The following is a 17,311-nucleotide window of genomic DNA, read 5'->3' on the forward strand; positions in this document are numbered from 1 at the left end:
AGCTATGTAGCATGAGAACTAAAGAAACACACACACACACACACACACACACACACACACAGAGAGAGAGAGAGAGAGAGGAGAGAGGAGAGAGAGAGAGAGAGAGAGAGAGAGCAAGAGCACTCAGTGTGGTGATGGTTTGATCTGGGTACCCAAAAGGTTACCCACTAACTTTGTCCAACCTCTTAAAGATCCCTGGCTGACATAGGTTCCCCATCATATACTTCTTGCTCTTTCTGTTCTGTCTTGCCATCATTTATAGTTACTTTCATGATTTCCTACTAAATCATTATTCAAATGAAGTGATCTTATGTTTTTGCATTGGTTTCTATCTCAAGACCAAAAATGAGAAGAATGCAGAAGCCACAAAACATCCTGTAGCAGTCACTAACCAATTTTAGAAGAACACACGTTATTGATACTCTGGAACTTTCTTTACCTGCAATAATCTACTTATTTTGAAGAAACTGAATAATGTTTATCCTTGTACTCCTTAATTCCATACTGAAGATGGTGAACATAAAAGAACAATTAAGGTTTTTCCTAGGTGAAGCAGTTTCTGATGAAGCACAAAACTCAACTGTAAGTTGTTGATCTATTCTTCTTCTCATACAACTGGAAGAAATTTTCTATGATGTTGTAAAGACAAATAACGTGATAGCATTTGGACCATCTAAGTAGGGAGATTTGCATTTTAGGCTATGGTATCATTTATAGAGATTATTATGTGCCTTTTATACCCTAGTAAATGATGACAAGCTCAGCCCCAAAACTGCTGATTTTGTGAATAAAGTATAACTTCCACGGGCCTTCCTTCAAGGTAATGTCCATGGAAGTTGATTAGTGTATTCCATGACCTCAAAGTCATCAATATCAGACTTTCTGGCTCCAAAGTTGGGAGCAAACTAATCTGTGTTGTTTTCATCCAGTGGGTTTGTAGTTTGTTCACTGTTAATCACAGCCAAAAATTTTAATGCACTAGGGTTGAAACTTGATTTGCTGGAAAAGCAATAACTAAGGACTGCCTGGCATTTTCTATTATGCACAAAAGAACATGGAAATTTTATCCTTTTAGTCTCCATCTTCTCCCTTTACATACTGTGAAAATACAAAAGCAGGAACCATTGGATTTGTAAGATGCATGTCTCCATTATTCATATAAATGAACAATAGTCAATGAGAAGAAATTAAAATATTAGATCACTGCAATTGTCACAAAGAGAAGTACAAAGTTTGTCCAAGCTAGAAGGAACAGCACAAATTGTTAGACATTGATGTGGGAAGTTTCTCATCTGTCATATTCTTGACGTTGATATTCACAACTTCCTTAATCAACATACGGCTTGTCTCTCTGTTAATGATGGCATATTAGCAGTTTACAAAAGAGATCTTAATATGCTTATCAGACACAAATAAAAATGATGCACATGAAATTGAGATGTATAAAGTTATAATTAACTGCCAAATAAATGGGAAATTCATGTTATTTAAATGTATATTTAGTTTTCAATAATATTCTTGTCTTATTGCTAAAAGCTTAGTATCAGTTAATTACTGATACTACTTTTGATTACCTTTGATATCAAGTGCTTGGTTTGGTTTATAATTTCTTTATAAATTATGCACATTTTTGAGAGATTTTCTTCATGCATAGAATAGACTGGCCTAGAATTTGTACCCTAGGCTGACCTCAAAATCATAGTCTTGCTCTTTATGTCTCTTCAGTTCTGGAATTACAGACACGAATACTCATTGCAATGATGCTTTACTTATTTATTTTTCTTTTTCTTGCACTTTACACAAAATGCTGGGTTTGTAATTTATTTCTTATATGTACTTTCAGGATTCAGAAATCTAAAATCCAGTCACAGTGTGTGATTGCTGTTATTGCTATTGATTTTATTTCATACTCAAACATTTTTCCCTTTGGATGGCAACCAACTCTGATGTTTTGATCTATTGATTTCTGTAAAATTGATACTTGACTTAGGATGACTTTGCCCCTGATAAAGTGTTTTTTCTTTGTTTATTATATCAACAGAACAATTACACACACTTTCAATACTGCTAATTTAAAGATTACTTCATAATATGCATTTCTGGATAAACAATCTTGGTGGTGTTGGTCTACAGCCATGACAACTTGAAGAAATCCAGTTTGTTTTGCTCAACTTCCATTTCCCCAAATTTAGAGTTTTCTTTCAGTTCCCTGAAATTGTTCATAGAATACATGTTAGCTACTGCTGTATTTGACTTTGCTTTGAGAAAAATTCTCTCATCTCAAGACTTAAATTAATGTTCCCCAGAATTTCCATAAGGTATATTCTGAGCTGCTGTTTGAGTCTATATCCCTTGCATAGAAACAAGAGCCATTGTTCATTTTCTTCAATCTAAGAGTGGTTTTGTAGATGGTAGATAATAAACAAATTATCAGTCTCCATATATACTTTCTCTCCCTTTTCCTCCCTCGACTCTTCCTTTCTTCTACTGCATGTTTTCTTATTCTATTTTTCTCTACTTGTGAATTTTTGAACATATTTTATCATTTCCCCAGTAATGTTAATCTGAGAAAGCATTCCAAACATTACTGCAAAAGCAAACTGACTTAAATATTTAATGAATTTTAAAACAAAGTTGATATTAGAGCATCTCATTGATTTCTGTGTGTGAGCACTATGTTGATATATTTTAATGATTGCTCACACTAACTATAATGGTATTTTTGCCTGCTGATTGATACCAGTCACTCACACACACTTCCCAGACAATTTTTATGTATTTAATGGCTGCTTTGCATGGGAAACTCCAGTGCAGACAAGCTGCTTAGAATATATAAATCAGGCCTTTGTGGTGAGAACTGAGCTATATCAGACAAAATAGGGGGAGCAAGATGGTGTCACAGACCCAGGTCCTCATGTCCCTGATCCTATGGGTGTCTGGTGAGAGATTTAAGTATATTATAATCTTTTTGGAGTCACTTCTTTGTATAAAAGTAATTTACTATGTGTGGTAGGACACTATTTCTTACACTATTGTATAAGATATACACTCTGACAATATGACATCACAAGGCTACAAAATGACAAATTTTATCTGTATAAAATTCTGTAGGATTTTTTTTATTACACATGACCATTGGTTTTCCTGATTACAGGTGCCTATGCAGATATCACAATGACTCGATCTCAATCTTCCTTGGCTGTGTCAGTAGGAGAGAAGATCACCATCACATGCAAGTCCAGTCAGAGTCTTTTCAGCAGTAGCATCAAGAAGAACTGTTTGTACTGGTACCAGCAAAAACTAGGGAAGTCACCTAAATTGCTAATCTACTGGGCATCAACCCGGGAGACTGGGGTTCCTGATCGCTCCATAGGTAGTGGATCTGGGACAGATTTTACTCTTACCATCAAGAGTGTCCAGGCTGAAGACCTGGCAGATTATTACTGTCAGCAAGGTTACAGATATCCTTCCACAGTGCTTCAGTCTTCAACAAATACCTCCTCTGAGAGTCTCACCAGCTGCCTACATCATGCACAGCCCTGGCCCTATACACTTCCTGCTTCTGCCTGAGAGTCCTTGTACCTGAAACTATGATGAAAAAGTTCACAGATCCCATCAAAATATAATGGGTTCAATATCTCTTTTGTCTTTTGGTATGAAATAACTACACAAAGCTGCAAAGGAGAACTAAGTTATCACAAACTATTGCTTAAATACATGAGGGGTTTAACTTTTTACACTTCTGGAGTTCTGCTATCAATCATAAGACTCTATGGGCTGAAGTGGTGATCATGACAAGCTGTATTTCACTTTGTAAGCTCTTGGAAAGTGTGTTTTCTATTTTAATAGATTCTAGATGACTTCTTACTTTTTTACTGGTGTCCATTTCTTGTTTTTTTCTTTTACTTTTTATTACATTTTAGCCAGTTTAATACCTTTTTGGTGACCATGAGAGTGCACATTTGTGTGTATGTCTGTGAATATTTCTAGGTGTACATCTGATGTGGCATAGATGTGGAGGTTAGAGGACAGCCTGGACATGGTTTTCTTTTTGTCATTTGGGTTCTGGGGCTAAAACTGAGTTTTGACATCAGGCTTGCTGTCAAGTGTCTTTGACATGAGAGTCACCTTGCCACCCCTTATAATCTTTATTGATGTGAATTCATTGTACAAAATTTACTTAAAAGAAGGTTTTTTCCCAGTATATTGTATATTTTTACCATATGTACTTAAACTTCTCCATTTCTCCTTCCTTTTCCAGATATCTTTTCTTCACCAGAGTATCTTCTAATTTTATCTCTCTGTCTCTCATATTATATGCATACTCATGCACACACACCCATGCTTATACATTGATGACCATACATGCACACCCACATACACATTTATGCACACATATACACATTGTAAAGATAAAAATGAAATGCAGGTCCCCAAGTGGTGGCAGGCAGGGGGCAGTGGGTCACAAGAGCAGCCAGTCCTAGGCTGGGCAATTGGTCCAGGGCGGCAAGCCACATGGCTGCAGCATTGGGTGAGAGACAGATAGATAGGTACATCATCCAGAGTGAGATTGGATGTTTATTTAGTGGGCTATGGAGGGTGAAGAAAGAAGGGAAGAAGAGAGAAAGAAAGAGAGAGATCTCGAGAAAGAGAAGAGAGAAGAGAGGGGGTAAAGGCAGAAGCTGACTCTTTTAGACAGAAAGGGATAAAGGAAGAAACTCAAGCTGCAAGCAGGAAGAAAGATCTGCCTGCTTCAGCAGATGGGGGAGGGAGTGGGCATGGCTTGTCTTGTAAAAAGACAGAAAAGATCATTATATTCTCATCTCTTTTTTTATACTAAGAAGGTGAGAGGTTAGACACCACAGGTTAAAAGAATTGGGGCAGCAGATTCTCAAGACAGCTCTCTTCTTATTTGTAGATGTTATCTTTTGGTGAGAATCTGAGAAGACTGGGTGCTGGTCACATCCTGGCCAGCTGGTCTCTTTGTTGTTGCCTGGTGTTTATGGCATGGAAATGTTTGGTGTCTCTTACACCTATTTAAGGTATTGGCAGAACAGAGGACGAAGTTAAGTTTAGGAAAAATAAAATTATGGCCAAGGAATTGAGAGGGGTATATCTGACCTGTTTAAGGTGGATCCTTCAATTTGGTTGCCTGGAACTCACAAGAATTCTTTGAGTTTGTGAAAATAGAAGTTATAGACATATAAATTTTATAAATAGCAGCATATTTATGTCAGAATGACTATGACAAATATTTTTGCACAATGCAAAGTATTTTAAGACTATTGAAGGCAGCATGAGAGAGAAATTTAATAACTTGTATTTGTCCTCACACCTTTATAACATGCAGGTACACACCTTAATAACTTGTGTTTGTAATTTACTGAAATTTGTTTAGTGAGGCTGTCCTTTTAAATTGACAAAACTTCTCAGCTGTCAAATTGCATCAGAGGACGCTGCCACCACTACTGCTGCCAACAAGATTGGTCAAATCCGCTTCTTCCTCCCCTCTTCGGGCTCATAACATCCCCAGCTTAGCTTGATCAGGGCGCTGGAACTGGGTAGTGAGAGCAACCGGGTGGGCAGGAGTTTCTTTGTTTCAATAACCTGCCTGCAGCAAGGTAGGCCCTTTATCTGTGAACTCCCTGGCCAGCAAGGACACCGGATCTTGGTACCAGAAGATCCATCAGGGAGGTGAGTGCGTTCCTGACCCCACAGCAGCAGCCTGGGTGACAGAGCACAGACACTCCTCAATCCCCTATACTTCCTGGTCTTCTTGCTGGGGCTATTCTCCCTGGCTACTGCCTCTCTCTTCCTACCCCACCCAGCTTGCATCCAGAAAAACCCTCCCTTTTTCCTCCCCTCTTTGGGCTCATAACATCCCCAGCTCAGCCTGATCAGGGCGCTGGGACTGGATAATAAGTGCAACCAGGCAGGCGGGAGTTTCTTTGTTTCAATAGCCAGCATGTAGCAAGGTATGCCCTTTGTCTGCAAACTCCCTGGCCAGCAAGGACTCCTGATTCTGTAAGAGATGATCCATAAGGGAGCATTCAGAAGAAGAGATGGGCAGGCGCCAATGCAAGAATTCCTCCAGCAATCTGAAAAACAACATGAAATCACCAGAACACAGCGATCTTACAACAGGAGGATTTGAACACCTCAATCAAGAAGAAGTAGAAAAAAATTGACTTTATGAAAGTGATAGAGGCCATTAAACAGGAGGTGAAAAACTCCCTTAAAGAAATGGATGAGAAGAATAACAAAAAGTTTGAAGAATTTAGTAAATCCATAAATGATATCCCAGGAAACCAAGGAAAAACAATCAAACAGATAATGGAAACAGTTTAAGACTTGAAAACTGAAATGGAGGCAAGGAAGAAAACATAAACCAAGGGCGGGTTAGATATAGAAAATCTACGTAAATGAATAGAGACTACAGTAACAAGCATAACCAACAGAATAAAAGAGATAGAAGAAAGAATCTCAGATTCTGAAGATAACATAGAGAAAATAAATGCACTGATCAAAGAAAACAACAAATCCAACAAATTCTCATCACAAAACATTCAGGAAATCTAAAACACAATAAAAAGACCAAACCTAAGAATAATAGGAGTAGAAGAAGGAGAAAAAGTACAGCTCAATGGTACAGAAAATATATTTAATAAAATTATAGAGGAAACTTTCCCAATCTAAAGAAAGATATTCCTATTAAGGTTCAAGAAGCATACAGAACACCAAATAGACTGGATCAAAAAAAATATCCCCTCACCATATAATAATCAAAACACAAAACATACAGAATAAAGAAAGAATATTAAGTGCAAAGGAAAAAGGTCAAGTAACTTTTAAAGGTAAACCTATCAGACTTACACTTGACTCCTCTATGGAAACCATGAAAGCCAGAAGGTCCTGGATAGGTGTACTGCAGAAACTATGAGACCATGGATGCAAGCCTGGACTACTATACCCAGCCAAGCTTTCGTTCACTATAAATGGAGAAAACAAAATTTTCCAGAATAAAAACAAATTTAAATAATATGTAGCCACAAATCCAGCCTTACAGAAAGTAATAGAAGTAAAATCTCAAACAAAGGATGCCAACAATGCCCACAATAAATCTGACATATAGTGATGGAGGAGTGTCTATGTGTTACTTTCATTTTTAATAAAGATACTGCCTTGGCCCTTTAAGAGAGAGAAAATTAGGTAGGTGGAGTAGACAGAACAGAATTGTGGGAAAAGGGGTAGCAGGCAGTGGGGAGACGCTTCAGGCAGTCGCCATAGTGAGTCTCCATGCTTCTCTCCAAGATGGACGCAGGTTAAGATCTCTCCTGGTAAGGCACCCCTCGTGGTGCTATATAAATTACTAAATATGGGTTAAAGCAAGATATGAGAATTAGCCAATAAGAGGCTGAAACTATGGGCCAGGCAGTGTTTTAAAAGAATACAGTTTCCGTGTAATTATTTTGGGTGTAAAGCTAGCCGGCGGCCGGGTGGCGGGACGCAGCCCCGCCGCTTCCTTCTACAATATAGTGACCCTTAACCAACACAACTTGAAGAAGGGTAATACACAAACCTGACCACCAAAAAAAAAAAATGAAATGACCGGGGTTAACAACCACTGGTCATTAATATCACTTAATATCAATGGACTCACTTCACCTATAAAATGGCACAGGCTAAGAGATTGGATATGAAAACAGGATCCAACATTCTGCTGTTTACAAGAAACACACCTCAATGAAAAAGACAGACATCTACTCAGAGTAAAGGGTTGGGAAAAGGTTTATCAAGCAAATGGATCTAAGAAACAAGCGGGTATGACCATACTAATTTCTAACAAAGTTGACGTCAAACTAAAATCAATCAGAAGAGATGGAGAGGGACTTTTATACTCATTACAGGAAAAATCCTTCAGAATGAAGTCTCAATCCTGAATATCTATGGCCCTAATATAAAAGCACCATTTTATGTAAAAGAAACATTACTAGAACTCAAGGCAGCCATCAAACCACACACACTAATAGTAGGAGACTTCAACATTCCTCTCTCACCAATGGACAGGTCAATCAGACAGAAACCAAACAGAGAAATAAGAGACTTAATGGAGGTAATGAATCAAATGGACTTAACAGACATCTATAGAACATTCCACCCAAATTGGAAAGAATATACCTTCTTCTCTGCGGCTCATGGAACCTTCTCGAAAATTGAACATATACTCGCTAACAAAGCAAACTTCCACAGTTACAAAAAAAATGTTAGTAACCACCTGTGTCTTATTGGATCACCATGGATCAAAATTAGAATTCAACACAATACTACCCCCAGAAAGCCTACAAACTCATGGAAACTGAACAGTCAACTACTGAACCAGACCTGGGTCAAGGAAGAAATAAAGAAAGAAATTAAAGTCTTTCTTGAATTTAATGAAAACAAAGACACAACATACTCAAACCTATGGGACACAATGAAAGCAGTGCTAAGAGGAAAGTTCATAGCACTAAGTGCCCACTTAAAGAAAACGGAGAAAGCACACACTGGAGACTTAACAGCACACCTGAAAGCTCTAGAAAAAAAAGAAGCAGACTCACATTGGAGGAGTAGAAGACTGTAAATAATCAAACTGGGGGCAGAAATCAACAAAATAGAACACAGAAAACAATCCAAAGAATCAATGAAATAAAAAGCTCGTTCTTGGAGACAATCAACAAGATTGACAAACCCCTAGCCAAACTAATCAAACGGCAGAGAGAGAATACACAAATTAACAAGATCAGAAATGAAAAGGGGGACATAACCACAGATACAGAGGAAATTCAGAGAATCATTAGATCTTACTACAAAAGCCTGTATGCCACAAAATTGGAAAATGTAAAAGAAATGGACATTTTTTAGGTAAGTACTATATACCAAAGTTAACCAGGACCAGGTGAACAATCTAAATAGATCTGTTAGTTGTGAAGAATTAGAAGTTGTTATCAAAAACCTCCCTACCAAAAAAAAGGGGCCAGGACCAGATGGTTTCAATGCAGAATTCTACCAGATCTTCCAAGAAGACCTAATACCTATACTCCTTAATGTATTTCACAATATAGAAAGAGAAGAGTCATTGCCAAATTCCTTTTATGAAGCCACATTCACCCTAATCCCAAAACCATACAAAGACTCAATCAAGAAAGAGAATTACAGGCCAGTCTCACTCATGAACATTGACGCAAATGGTGGCGCACGCCTTTAATCCCAGCACTCGGGAGGCAGAGGCAGGCGGATCTCTGTGAGTTCGAGGCCAGCCTGGTCTACAAGAGCTAGTTCCAGGACAGGCTCTAAAAAAGCTGCAGAGAAACCCTGTCTCGAAAAACCAAAAAAAAAAAAAAATTCTCAATAAAGGCCGGGCGGCGGTGGCGTACGCCTTTAATCCCAGCACTCGGGAGGCAGAGGCAGGCGGATCTCTGTGAGTTCGAGGCCAGCCTGGTCTACAAGAGCTAGTTCCAGGACAGGCTCCAAAAGCTACAGAGAAACCCTGTCTCGAAAAACCAAAAAAAAAAAAAAATTCTCAATAAAATACTGACAAACCGAATCCAGTAACACATTAGAAAAATTATCCATTATGATCAAGTAGGCTTCATCCAAGAGATGCAGTGCTGGTTCAACATATGAAAATCTATCAATGTAATCCATCATATAAATAAACAGAAAAAATATATATGATTATTTCATTAGATGCTGAAAAAGCATTTGACAAAATTCAACACCCTTTTATGATAATGGACTTGGAGAGGGTAGGGATACAGGTTCATACCTAAAAATAAAAGCCATTTACAGCAAGCCAACAGCTAACATCCAATTAAATGGAGAGAAACTCAAAACCATTCCACTAAAATAAGGAACACGACAAGACTGTCCACTCTCTCCATACCTCTTCAATATAGTGCTTGAAGTTCTTGTAATAGCCATAAGACAACATAAGGAGCTCAAGGTGATTCGAATTAGAAAGGAAGAAGTTAAGCTTTTGTTATTTGCAGATGATATGATAGTGTACATAAGCGACCCCAAAACTCTACCAAAGAATTCCTATAGCTGATAAACACCTTTAACCATGTGGAAGAATACAAGATCAATTCCAAAATATCAGTTGCCCTCCTATACACAAAGGATAAGGAAGCAGAGAGGGAAATCATAGAAGGATCACCTTTCACGATAGCCACAAATAGTATAAACTATCTTGGGGTAACTCTAACCAAGGAAGTGAAAGATCTATTTGACAAGAACTTTAAGTCATTGAAGAAAGAAATTGAAGAGGATAGCAGAAAATGGAAGGATCTCCCTTGCCTTTGGATTGGGAGGATCAACATAGTAAAACTGGCAATTCTACCAAAAGCAATCTATAGATTCAATGTAATCCCCATTAAAATCTCAGCAAAATTCTTCACAGATCTTGAGAGAACAATAATCAACTTTATATGGAAAAACAAAAAACCCAGGATAGCCAAAACAATCTTTATCAATAAAGGAATTTCTATGGCATTACCATCTCTGACTTCAAACTCTATTACAGAGCTACAGTATTGAAAATAGCTTGGTATTGGCATAAAAACAGAGAAGTTGACCAATGGAATTGAATAGAAGACCCGGATTTTAACCCACAAACCTATGAACACCTGATTTTCGACAAAGGAGCTAAAAGTATACAATGGAAGAAAGAAAGCATCTTCAAAAAATGGTGCTGGTTGCCGGGCGGCGGTGGCGCACGCCTTTAATCCCAGCACTCGGGAGTCAGAGGCAGACAGATCTCTGTGAGTTCGAGACCAGCCTGGTCTACAAGAGCTAGTTCCAGGACAGGCTCCAAAGCTACAGAGAAACCCTGTCTCGAAAAACAAAAAAAAAAAAAATGGTGCTGGTATAACTGGTTGTCAACCTGTAGAAGAATGAAAATAGATCTATATCTATCACCATGCACAAAACTCAAGTCCAAATGGATTAAAGACCTCAATATTAATCTGAAGACATTGAACCTGATATAAGAGAAAGTGGGAATTACTCTACCACACATGGGCACAGGATACCACTTCCTATGTACAACCCCAGCAGCACAGGCATTAAGGGCAACATTGAATAAATGGAACCTCCTGAAGCTGAGCAGCTTCTGTAAAGCAAAGGACACTGTCATTAAGACAAAAGGCAACCTACTGACTGGGAGAAGATCTTCACCAACCCTGCAACAAACAAAGGTCTGATTTCCAAAATATGTAAAGAACTCAAGAAACTAGACTTTAAAATGCTAATTAACACAATTAAAAATGGGGCTCTGAACTGAACAGAGAATTCTCAACAGAAGAAGTTCAAATGGCCAAAAGATACTTAAGGTCATGCTCAACCTCCTTAGTGATCAGGGAAATGCACATCGAAACAACTTTGCGATACTATCTTACACCTGTTAGAATGGCTAAAATCAAAAACACTAATGACAGCCTTTGCTGGAGAGAATGTGGAGTAATGGGTACACTCATCCACTGCTGGTGGGAATGAAAACTTGTGCAACCACTTTGGAAAGCAGTGTGGTGGTTTCTCATGATATTCGGAATCAACCTACCCCAGGATCCAGCAATACCACTCTTGGGAAAATACCCAAGAGATGCCCTATCATACTACAAAAGCATTTGTTTAACTATGTTCATAGCAGCATTATTTGTAATAAGCAGAACCTGGAAACAACCTAGATGTCCCTCAATGGATGAGTGGATACAGAAAGTGTATAATATATACACATTAGAGTACTACTCAGTGGTTAAAAAAAAAAAAAAAAACAATGACATCTTGAACTTTGCATGCAAATGGATGGAAATAGAAAACACTATTCTGAGTGAAGTAACCCAGACCCAAAAGGATGAATTTGGTATGTACTCACTCATCAGTGGATTTTATACATAATAAAGGTCAGTGAGCCTATAATTCCTTATCATAGAGAAGCTAAATAAGAAGGTGAATCCAAAGGAAAGCATATAGGCATCCTCCTGGATATTGGAAGTAGACTAGAATGCCAGGCAAAAATTTGGGATCTTGGGGGTGGGGGTGGGGTATTGGTAAGGAGTGATGGGAAGAGGTGGATATAAAAGAGAAGAGGGGAGGATGGGGAGACCAGGCTAGCTTTACCCAAAATAATTACAAGGAAACTGTATTTTTTTAAACACTGTCTGGCCCATTAGTTTTAGCCTCTTTTTGGCTAATTTTTACATCTTGCTTTAACCCATATTTAATAATCTGTGTAGCACCATGAAGGGTGGCTTACCAGGAGAGATCTTATCCTGTGTCTGACTCAGAGAGGAAAGGCATGGCGACTGCCTATGGCGACTGCCTGAAGCGTTTGCCTTCTCTCTCCCACAATTTTGTTCTGTCTATTCTGCCTACCTAATTTTCTTTCCTATTAAAGGGTCAAGGCAGTTTCTTTATTAACCAATGAAAGTAACACATAGACAGATGACCATCTTCCATCAAAAATCGTCTTACCTGTCTTGGCAAGATTTGACAGTCCTGTTTATCCATTTTAAGATATTATGTCTTGTCAGTGGTTTAGGTATCTTACCCTGTCTTTGAAGGATTTGACAGTCTTTTATTTTGTATCCTTCTTTTCCTGCATGGACATCATTTTGTTGGTGGTCAATGAATGGGCAGTTCCTTGCCCAAATGCCTGTTTTGCCAAAAAGAAAATAAATTCCAAGTGGAGTGTCTTTGGTGCTCACCATTTTCTCGGGAACAGATTGGGGCTTCCAGGAGCAATCGTGTCTCACAGCAACATAACCCTAAGTTATATAAATGTCATATTCTACAGTTCTTTGAAGTGGTTGAAGATAACCTATCTATGCAGAATACAATCTCTAAGTATCTAAGGAACCTGATTAGTCTAACTATGAGTTTGACAAACATGGAGAACTCTTTACCTATAATTCTTCATACCCATATGTCTTAAATACTAAAACTTTGTATTAGAATATTAAACAATCTTTAAACAATTGTGTAACAAATGAGGACAATGACCTAAAAATGTATCTATATACAAAATACTTTAAGCAAAGGTAGAAGCATACAATATGACAAAATAACTTTGCCTAGTTATACAAATATTGTAGACAAAAATAAGTAACATATTCAATATTATCTAAGTTTGTATCAATGTACAAAAATCTATACCATTGTAAATTGCCTATTAATAATAGCTCACAAGTATTCACTCTATTATTTAATATTATTATTAATGTGAGTAAAAATACACTAATCTATCATTCCATCCAATTTCCCCCCTTTTTTCCAAAGAGATTCCTGAGCCTACATACACATTGGATACCAGATGAATAGGAATGGTAAGAAAAAAAGTCCCATACTAGCTCAGAATTTAATATAATTAGGGTTATTTATTTAGGGGAAGAATCATAGATCACAGACCTGTGCTTGAATGGGAATCCAGTAGCTGGAAGAGAAGAGAGGGAGCACATGCTTGACGTTGGCATTTATAGTATAAAAGGCTATGCCTAAGTGGGCAGGTAACTTAAAAGCTACTGGCTGAAGGATTCTGTCCAACACCCCTCTGTATCCATGTGTCCAACCTGAATGAGCATCAGTAAATGACTTGAAAGCACAATTTGAGCTCACTGCAGCTGTCCCAAAGAAAAATACAAAATTTATCAAAGATCCAGAGCACAGCACAACTTATTAAACATTGATGAGGGCATTTACTCATGTCTTATTCTTGATCTTGAAATGGGGAACTCCTTATCCACATACTGCTTGTTTTTATTTTATTATAGTATGTTAGCAGTTAAATAGAGAAGATCTGAATATGCTCATTAGAAATAATTTAACATATTGTACATGAAAACTTGATGTATGAAATCATATAATTAATTCAAAGTAAAAGGGAAATGCAAGTTACTTAAATGCATATTTAGTTTTCAATAATATTTTTGACTTATTGCTAAAACCTTAACATCAGATAACTACTTTGTCTTGGATATCAAATGCCATGGGCTGCCTTGTAACCACTTGAATAATAAGACACATTTTTGAAAGATTGTCTCCATGAACAGATTAGACTGGGCTAGAACTTGTGCCCTAGGCTGGCCTCAAGTACATAATCCTCCTGTTTATGTCTCTTCAGTTCTGGGGTTAAACATGAATATTGATTTCTTGCCATGATATTTTGTTCATTTATTTTTCTGTTTCTTGTACTTTACACATAATACTGGGTTTGTAATTTCTTTCTTATATATACTGTCAGAGTTCAACAATCTGAAGTCCAGGCAGGTTCTGTGATTTCTTTTATTGCTTCTCAAATTTCACTCATATTTAAACATTTTTTTTAGGATGGCAACATTCTCTGGTGCTGTGTTCTATTGGTGTCAATAAAATAACTACTTGATATAGGTTGGCCTAAACTCCTTCTGGAGAGGATTTTGCATTTTCATTATGCCAACAGGAACATTTTCACCTACTTTCAATATGGCTGACTTTTAGATTATTCTAGAATATGCATTTTTGAAATAAACTCTCTTGACAGTGTTGGTCTACAGCCATGACTACTTGAAGACATCCAGTTCAATTTGTTTTCCTTTCTATCTTCCCAAATTTAGAGTCCTGTTTCTTTTTCCTGATGTAGTATGGAGGATATTTCTTTGATCTGCTGTGTTTACCAATGCTTTGGGATGAAAGCTTCTCTCATCTCAATCTTAATTTTCCCCCATAATTTCCACAGAGTGAATTCTTGGCTGATCTTTGTTTATGTTTCATTTTTAGTCTAGAAACTGGAGCTCAAGATTCACTCAGCATGAATGACTTTACACATGAATGATAACAAACTCAATTAGCTTCAATTCTCTTTCGCATACTTTTCCTCTTTTCTTCACTCCACCCATTCTATCTTTTACCTCATGTTTTCTTACTCTAAGTTTCTTTTGCTGTTGTAAATTTTTAAACATATTTTAAAATTTTCCTAGTACCATTAATCTGAGATATCATTCCTAACATTTCTACAAAAGCAAACTGGTTACAAATGGCTGGATTTTAATACAAAGTAGTTATTAGAGTACCTATTAAGTTTCTGTTGGAGAGCTATAAGCTGATGTCTTTCAGTAATTATTCATTCTGCCTATAGTGTTATTTTTGTCTGTTGATTGTCACTAGCCACTCAGACATTTCCTTACATATTTTCTGACTGCTTTGCATGGGCACCTCCAGGCCAGCCCAGCTGCTCAAACATTATAAACCAGACTTTTTCAGTATGAGCTGAGCTGTATCAGTTAGGCAGGAGAAGCAAGATGAAGTCACAGACACAGGTCCTCATTTCCCTGTTGCTCTGGGTGTCTGGTGAGAAATTTAAAAGTTGTATAAACTTTTTAGAGTCAATTCTTTGTCTATAAGAAATTTACCGAGTGTGCTAGTCCATATTTCTTACAGTATTTTGTAAGATATACACTGACAGGGTAACATTGCAAGTTTATTAAATGATAAACTTTAGCTGTTACTATATTCTGTGTTTGCATATTATGAATCTTCATTTTGTATTCCTTACTAAAGGTGCCTGTGCGGGTTTTGTAGTGACCCAGTCTCCATCCTCCATGGCTGTGTCATTAGGAGAGAAGATCACCATAAGCTGCAAGTCCAGTCAGAGTCTTTTTGACAGTAGATACAACAAAAACGACTTGAGCTGGTACCAAAAGAAACCAGGGCAGTTTCCTAAACTGCTAATCTACTGGGCATCCACTCGGCCCACAGGGGTCCCCGATCACTTCATAGGCAGTGGATCTGAGACAGATTTCACTCTCACCATCAGTAGTGTCCAGGCTGAAGATTTGGCAGATTATTACTGTATGCAATCTTATGAGTATCCTCCCACAGTGCTTCAGCCTCCAACAAAAACTTCTGAGAATCTCAACAGCTGCCTGCACCACAGGCTGCCCTGCACCTGTACACTTCTCCCTTCTTCCTGGGAGACAATGAGCTTGAAACTAAGATCAAACTGTTGTCAGAGCTGAGCAAGATATAATAGATTCAGTGTCTCTTCTTCTTTTGGTATGAAAATTCTGTATGTGAAAATGCAGAGAACTCAGTATTGACTTTCTTTTCCTTCTGTAATAAAATACCACAAACTCTGATACTTGAATATTGAGGATTTAACTTTCTACAGTTCAGGAGTTCTGGTGTCCATAATAAGACCCTTTGGGCTGAAGTGATGATGACAAACTGTATACATTATTATTATTATTATTATTATTATTATTATGATGATGATGATGATGATGATGATGATGATGATGATGATGATGATGATGATGATGAAGCTGCGGTAAATTATTTTTCCTACTTATCCAGATTCTAGAGTAGATTCTTACTTCCTTACTGTTGTCTTTTTCTTCTGTTTTCTCTTTTCCTTTTTTACTACATTTTAGTTGATTAAGTTTCTGTGTCAATGTGAATGTGCATTTGTGTGTTGTGTTCAAGTTGTACATATTTCTAGGTGCACATGACATGGCCTAGTTCTGAAGTTTAGAGAACAACTTGGACTTGTTTGTCATTTTTTCATTCGAGTTCTGGGGATAAAACAGGTTTGACATGAGGATTGGTGTCAAGTATCTTTGGAATGTGAACCATTAAGCTGCCCATTAAAATCTTTAAAACTGATTTTTATTGATCTCTACATTTTTCTCTGCTTCCTTCCCAGCCTCGCCCTTACCCTTTAACCCTGCCCCAAAAGTAGCATGATCCAAATTTACTCAGAAGTTCTTGTATTATTCTATTTCCCATGTATATTAGATCCATGCGTCAATCAAAATTCACTAGAAACAATTTTCTTAACTGCAATTTTTTTCAGTATATTATATATTTGACCATATGTGCTAATCTTCCTCATTTTTCCTTACCTTTCCTGATGTATTTTCTATTCCTGTCTACCTTTGGCTTTTATCTCTGTCTCTCATACTTAAACACACCCAATTCCACATATACCTTCATACACATACACTATCAAAATACTATGCACACAAAAAGGAAAGATCATCTCATTCATGAGAGCTCATTCAAAATGTTAGTGGAAAGAGTAGACTAGATGAATAATGATTACCAGGAAAAAGATATGGGTATTCAATGCTGCAAATCAGAAACTACAATACATTTGAGGAATACGGGCAAAGGAAAAGAAACTAACAAAAATCTAACACACCAAGAAACTGTAACAAAAGGATAGAAATTAATAAACATCTATTAATAATCATATGTGACCACAATTCAGCAAAAATTATACACATATTGTTGAACTAGG

The 17,311-nt window shown here is 37.3% G+C and overlaps 2 gene segments (V, D, J or C); both read left to right on the forward strand.

Annotated features, from left to right (window-relative positions):
* Nucleotides 1–2,890: 2,890 nt before the first annotated feature.
* LOC119807196 lies at nucleotides 2,891–3,570 on the forward strand. The segment is given in 2 exon segments: nucleotides 2,891–2,939; nucleotides 3,155–3,570. Coding segments are annotated over 2 exon segments (465 nt in total).
* An 11,733-nt stretch (nucleotides 3,571–15,303) lies between these two features.
* Nucleotides 15,304–16,028, forward strand: LOC119807197. The segment is given in 2 exon segments: nucleotides 15,304–15,360; nucleotides 15,571–16,028. Coding segments are annotated over 2 exon segments (507 nt in total).
* Nucleotides 16,029–17,311: the final 1,283 nt, after the last annotated feature.

The sequence above is a fragment of the Arvicola amphibius genome, chromosome 2, assembly GCF_903992535.2.
Source record: "Arvicola amphibius chromosome 2, mArvAmp1.2, whole genome shotgun sequence".
NCBI classification, from domain to species: Eukaryota; Metazoa; Chordata; class Mammalia; order Rodentia; family Cricetidae; genus Arvicola; species Arvicola amphibius.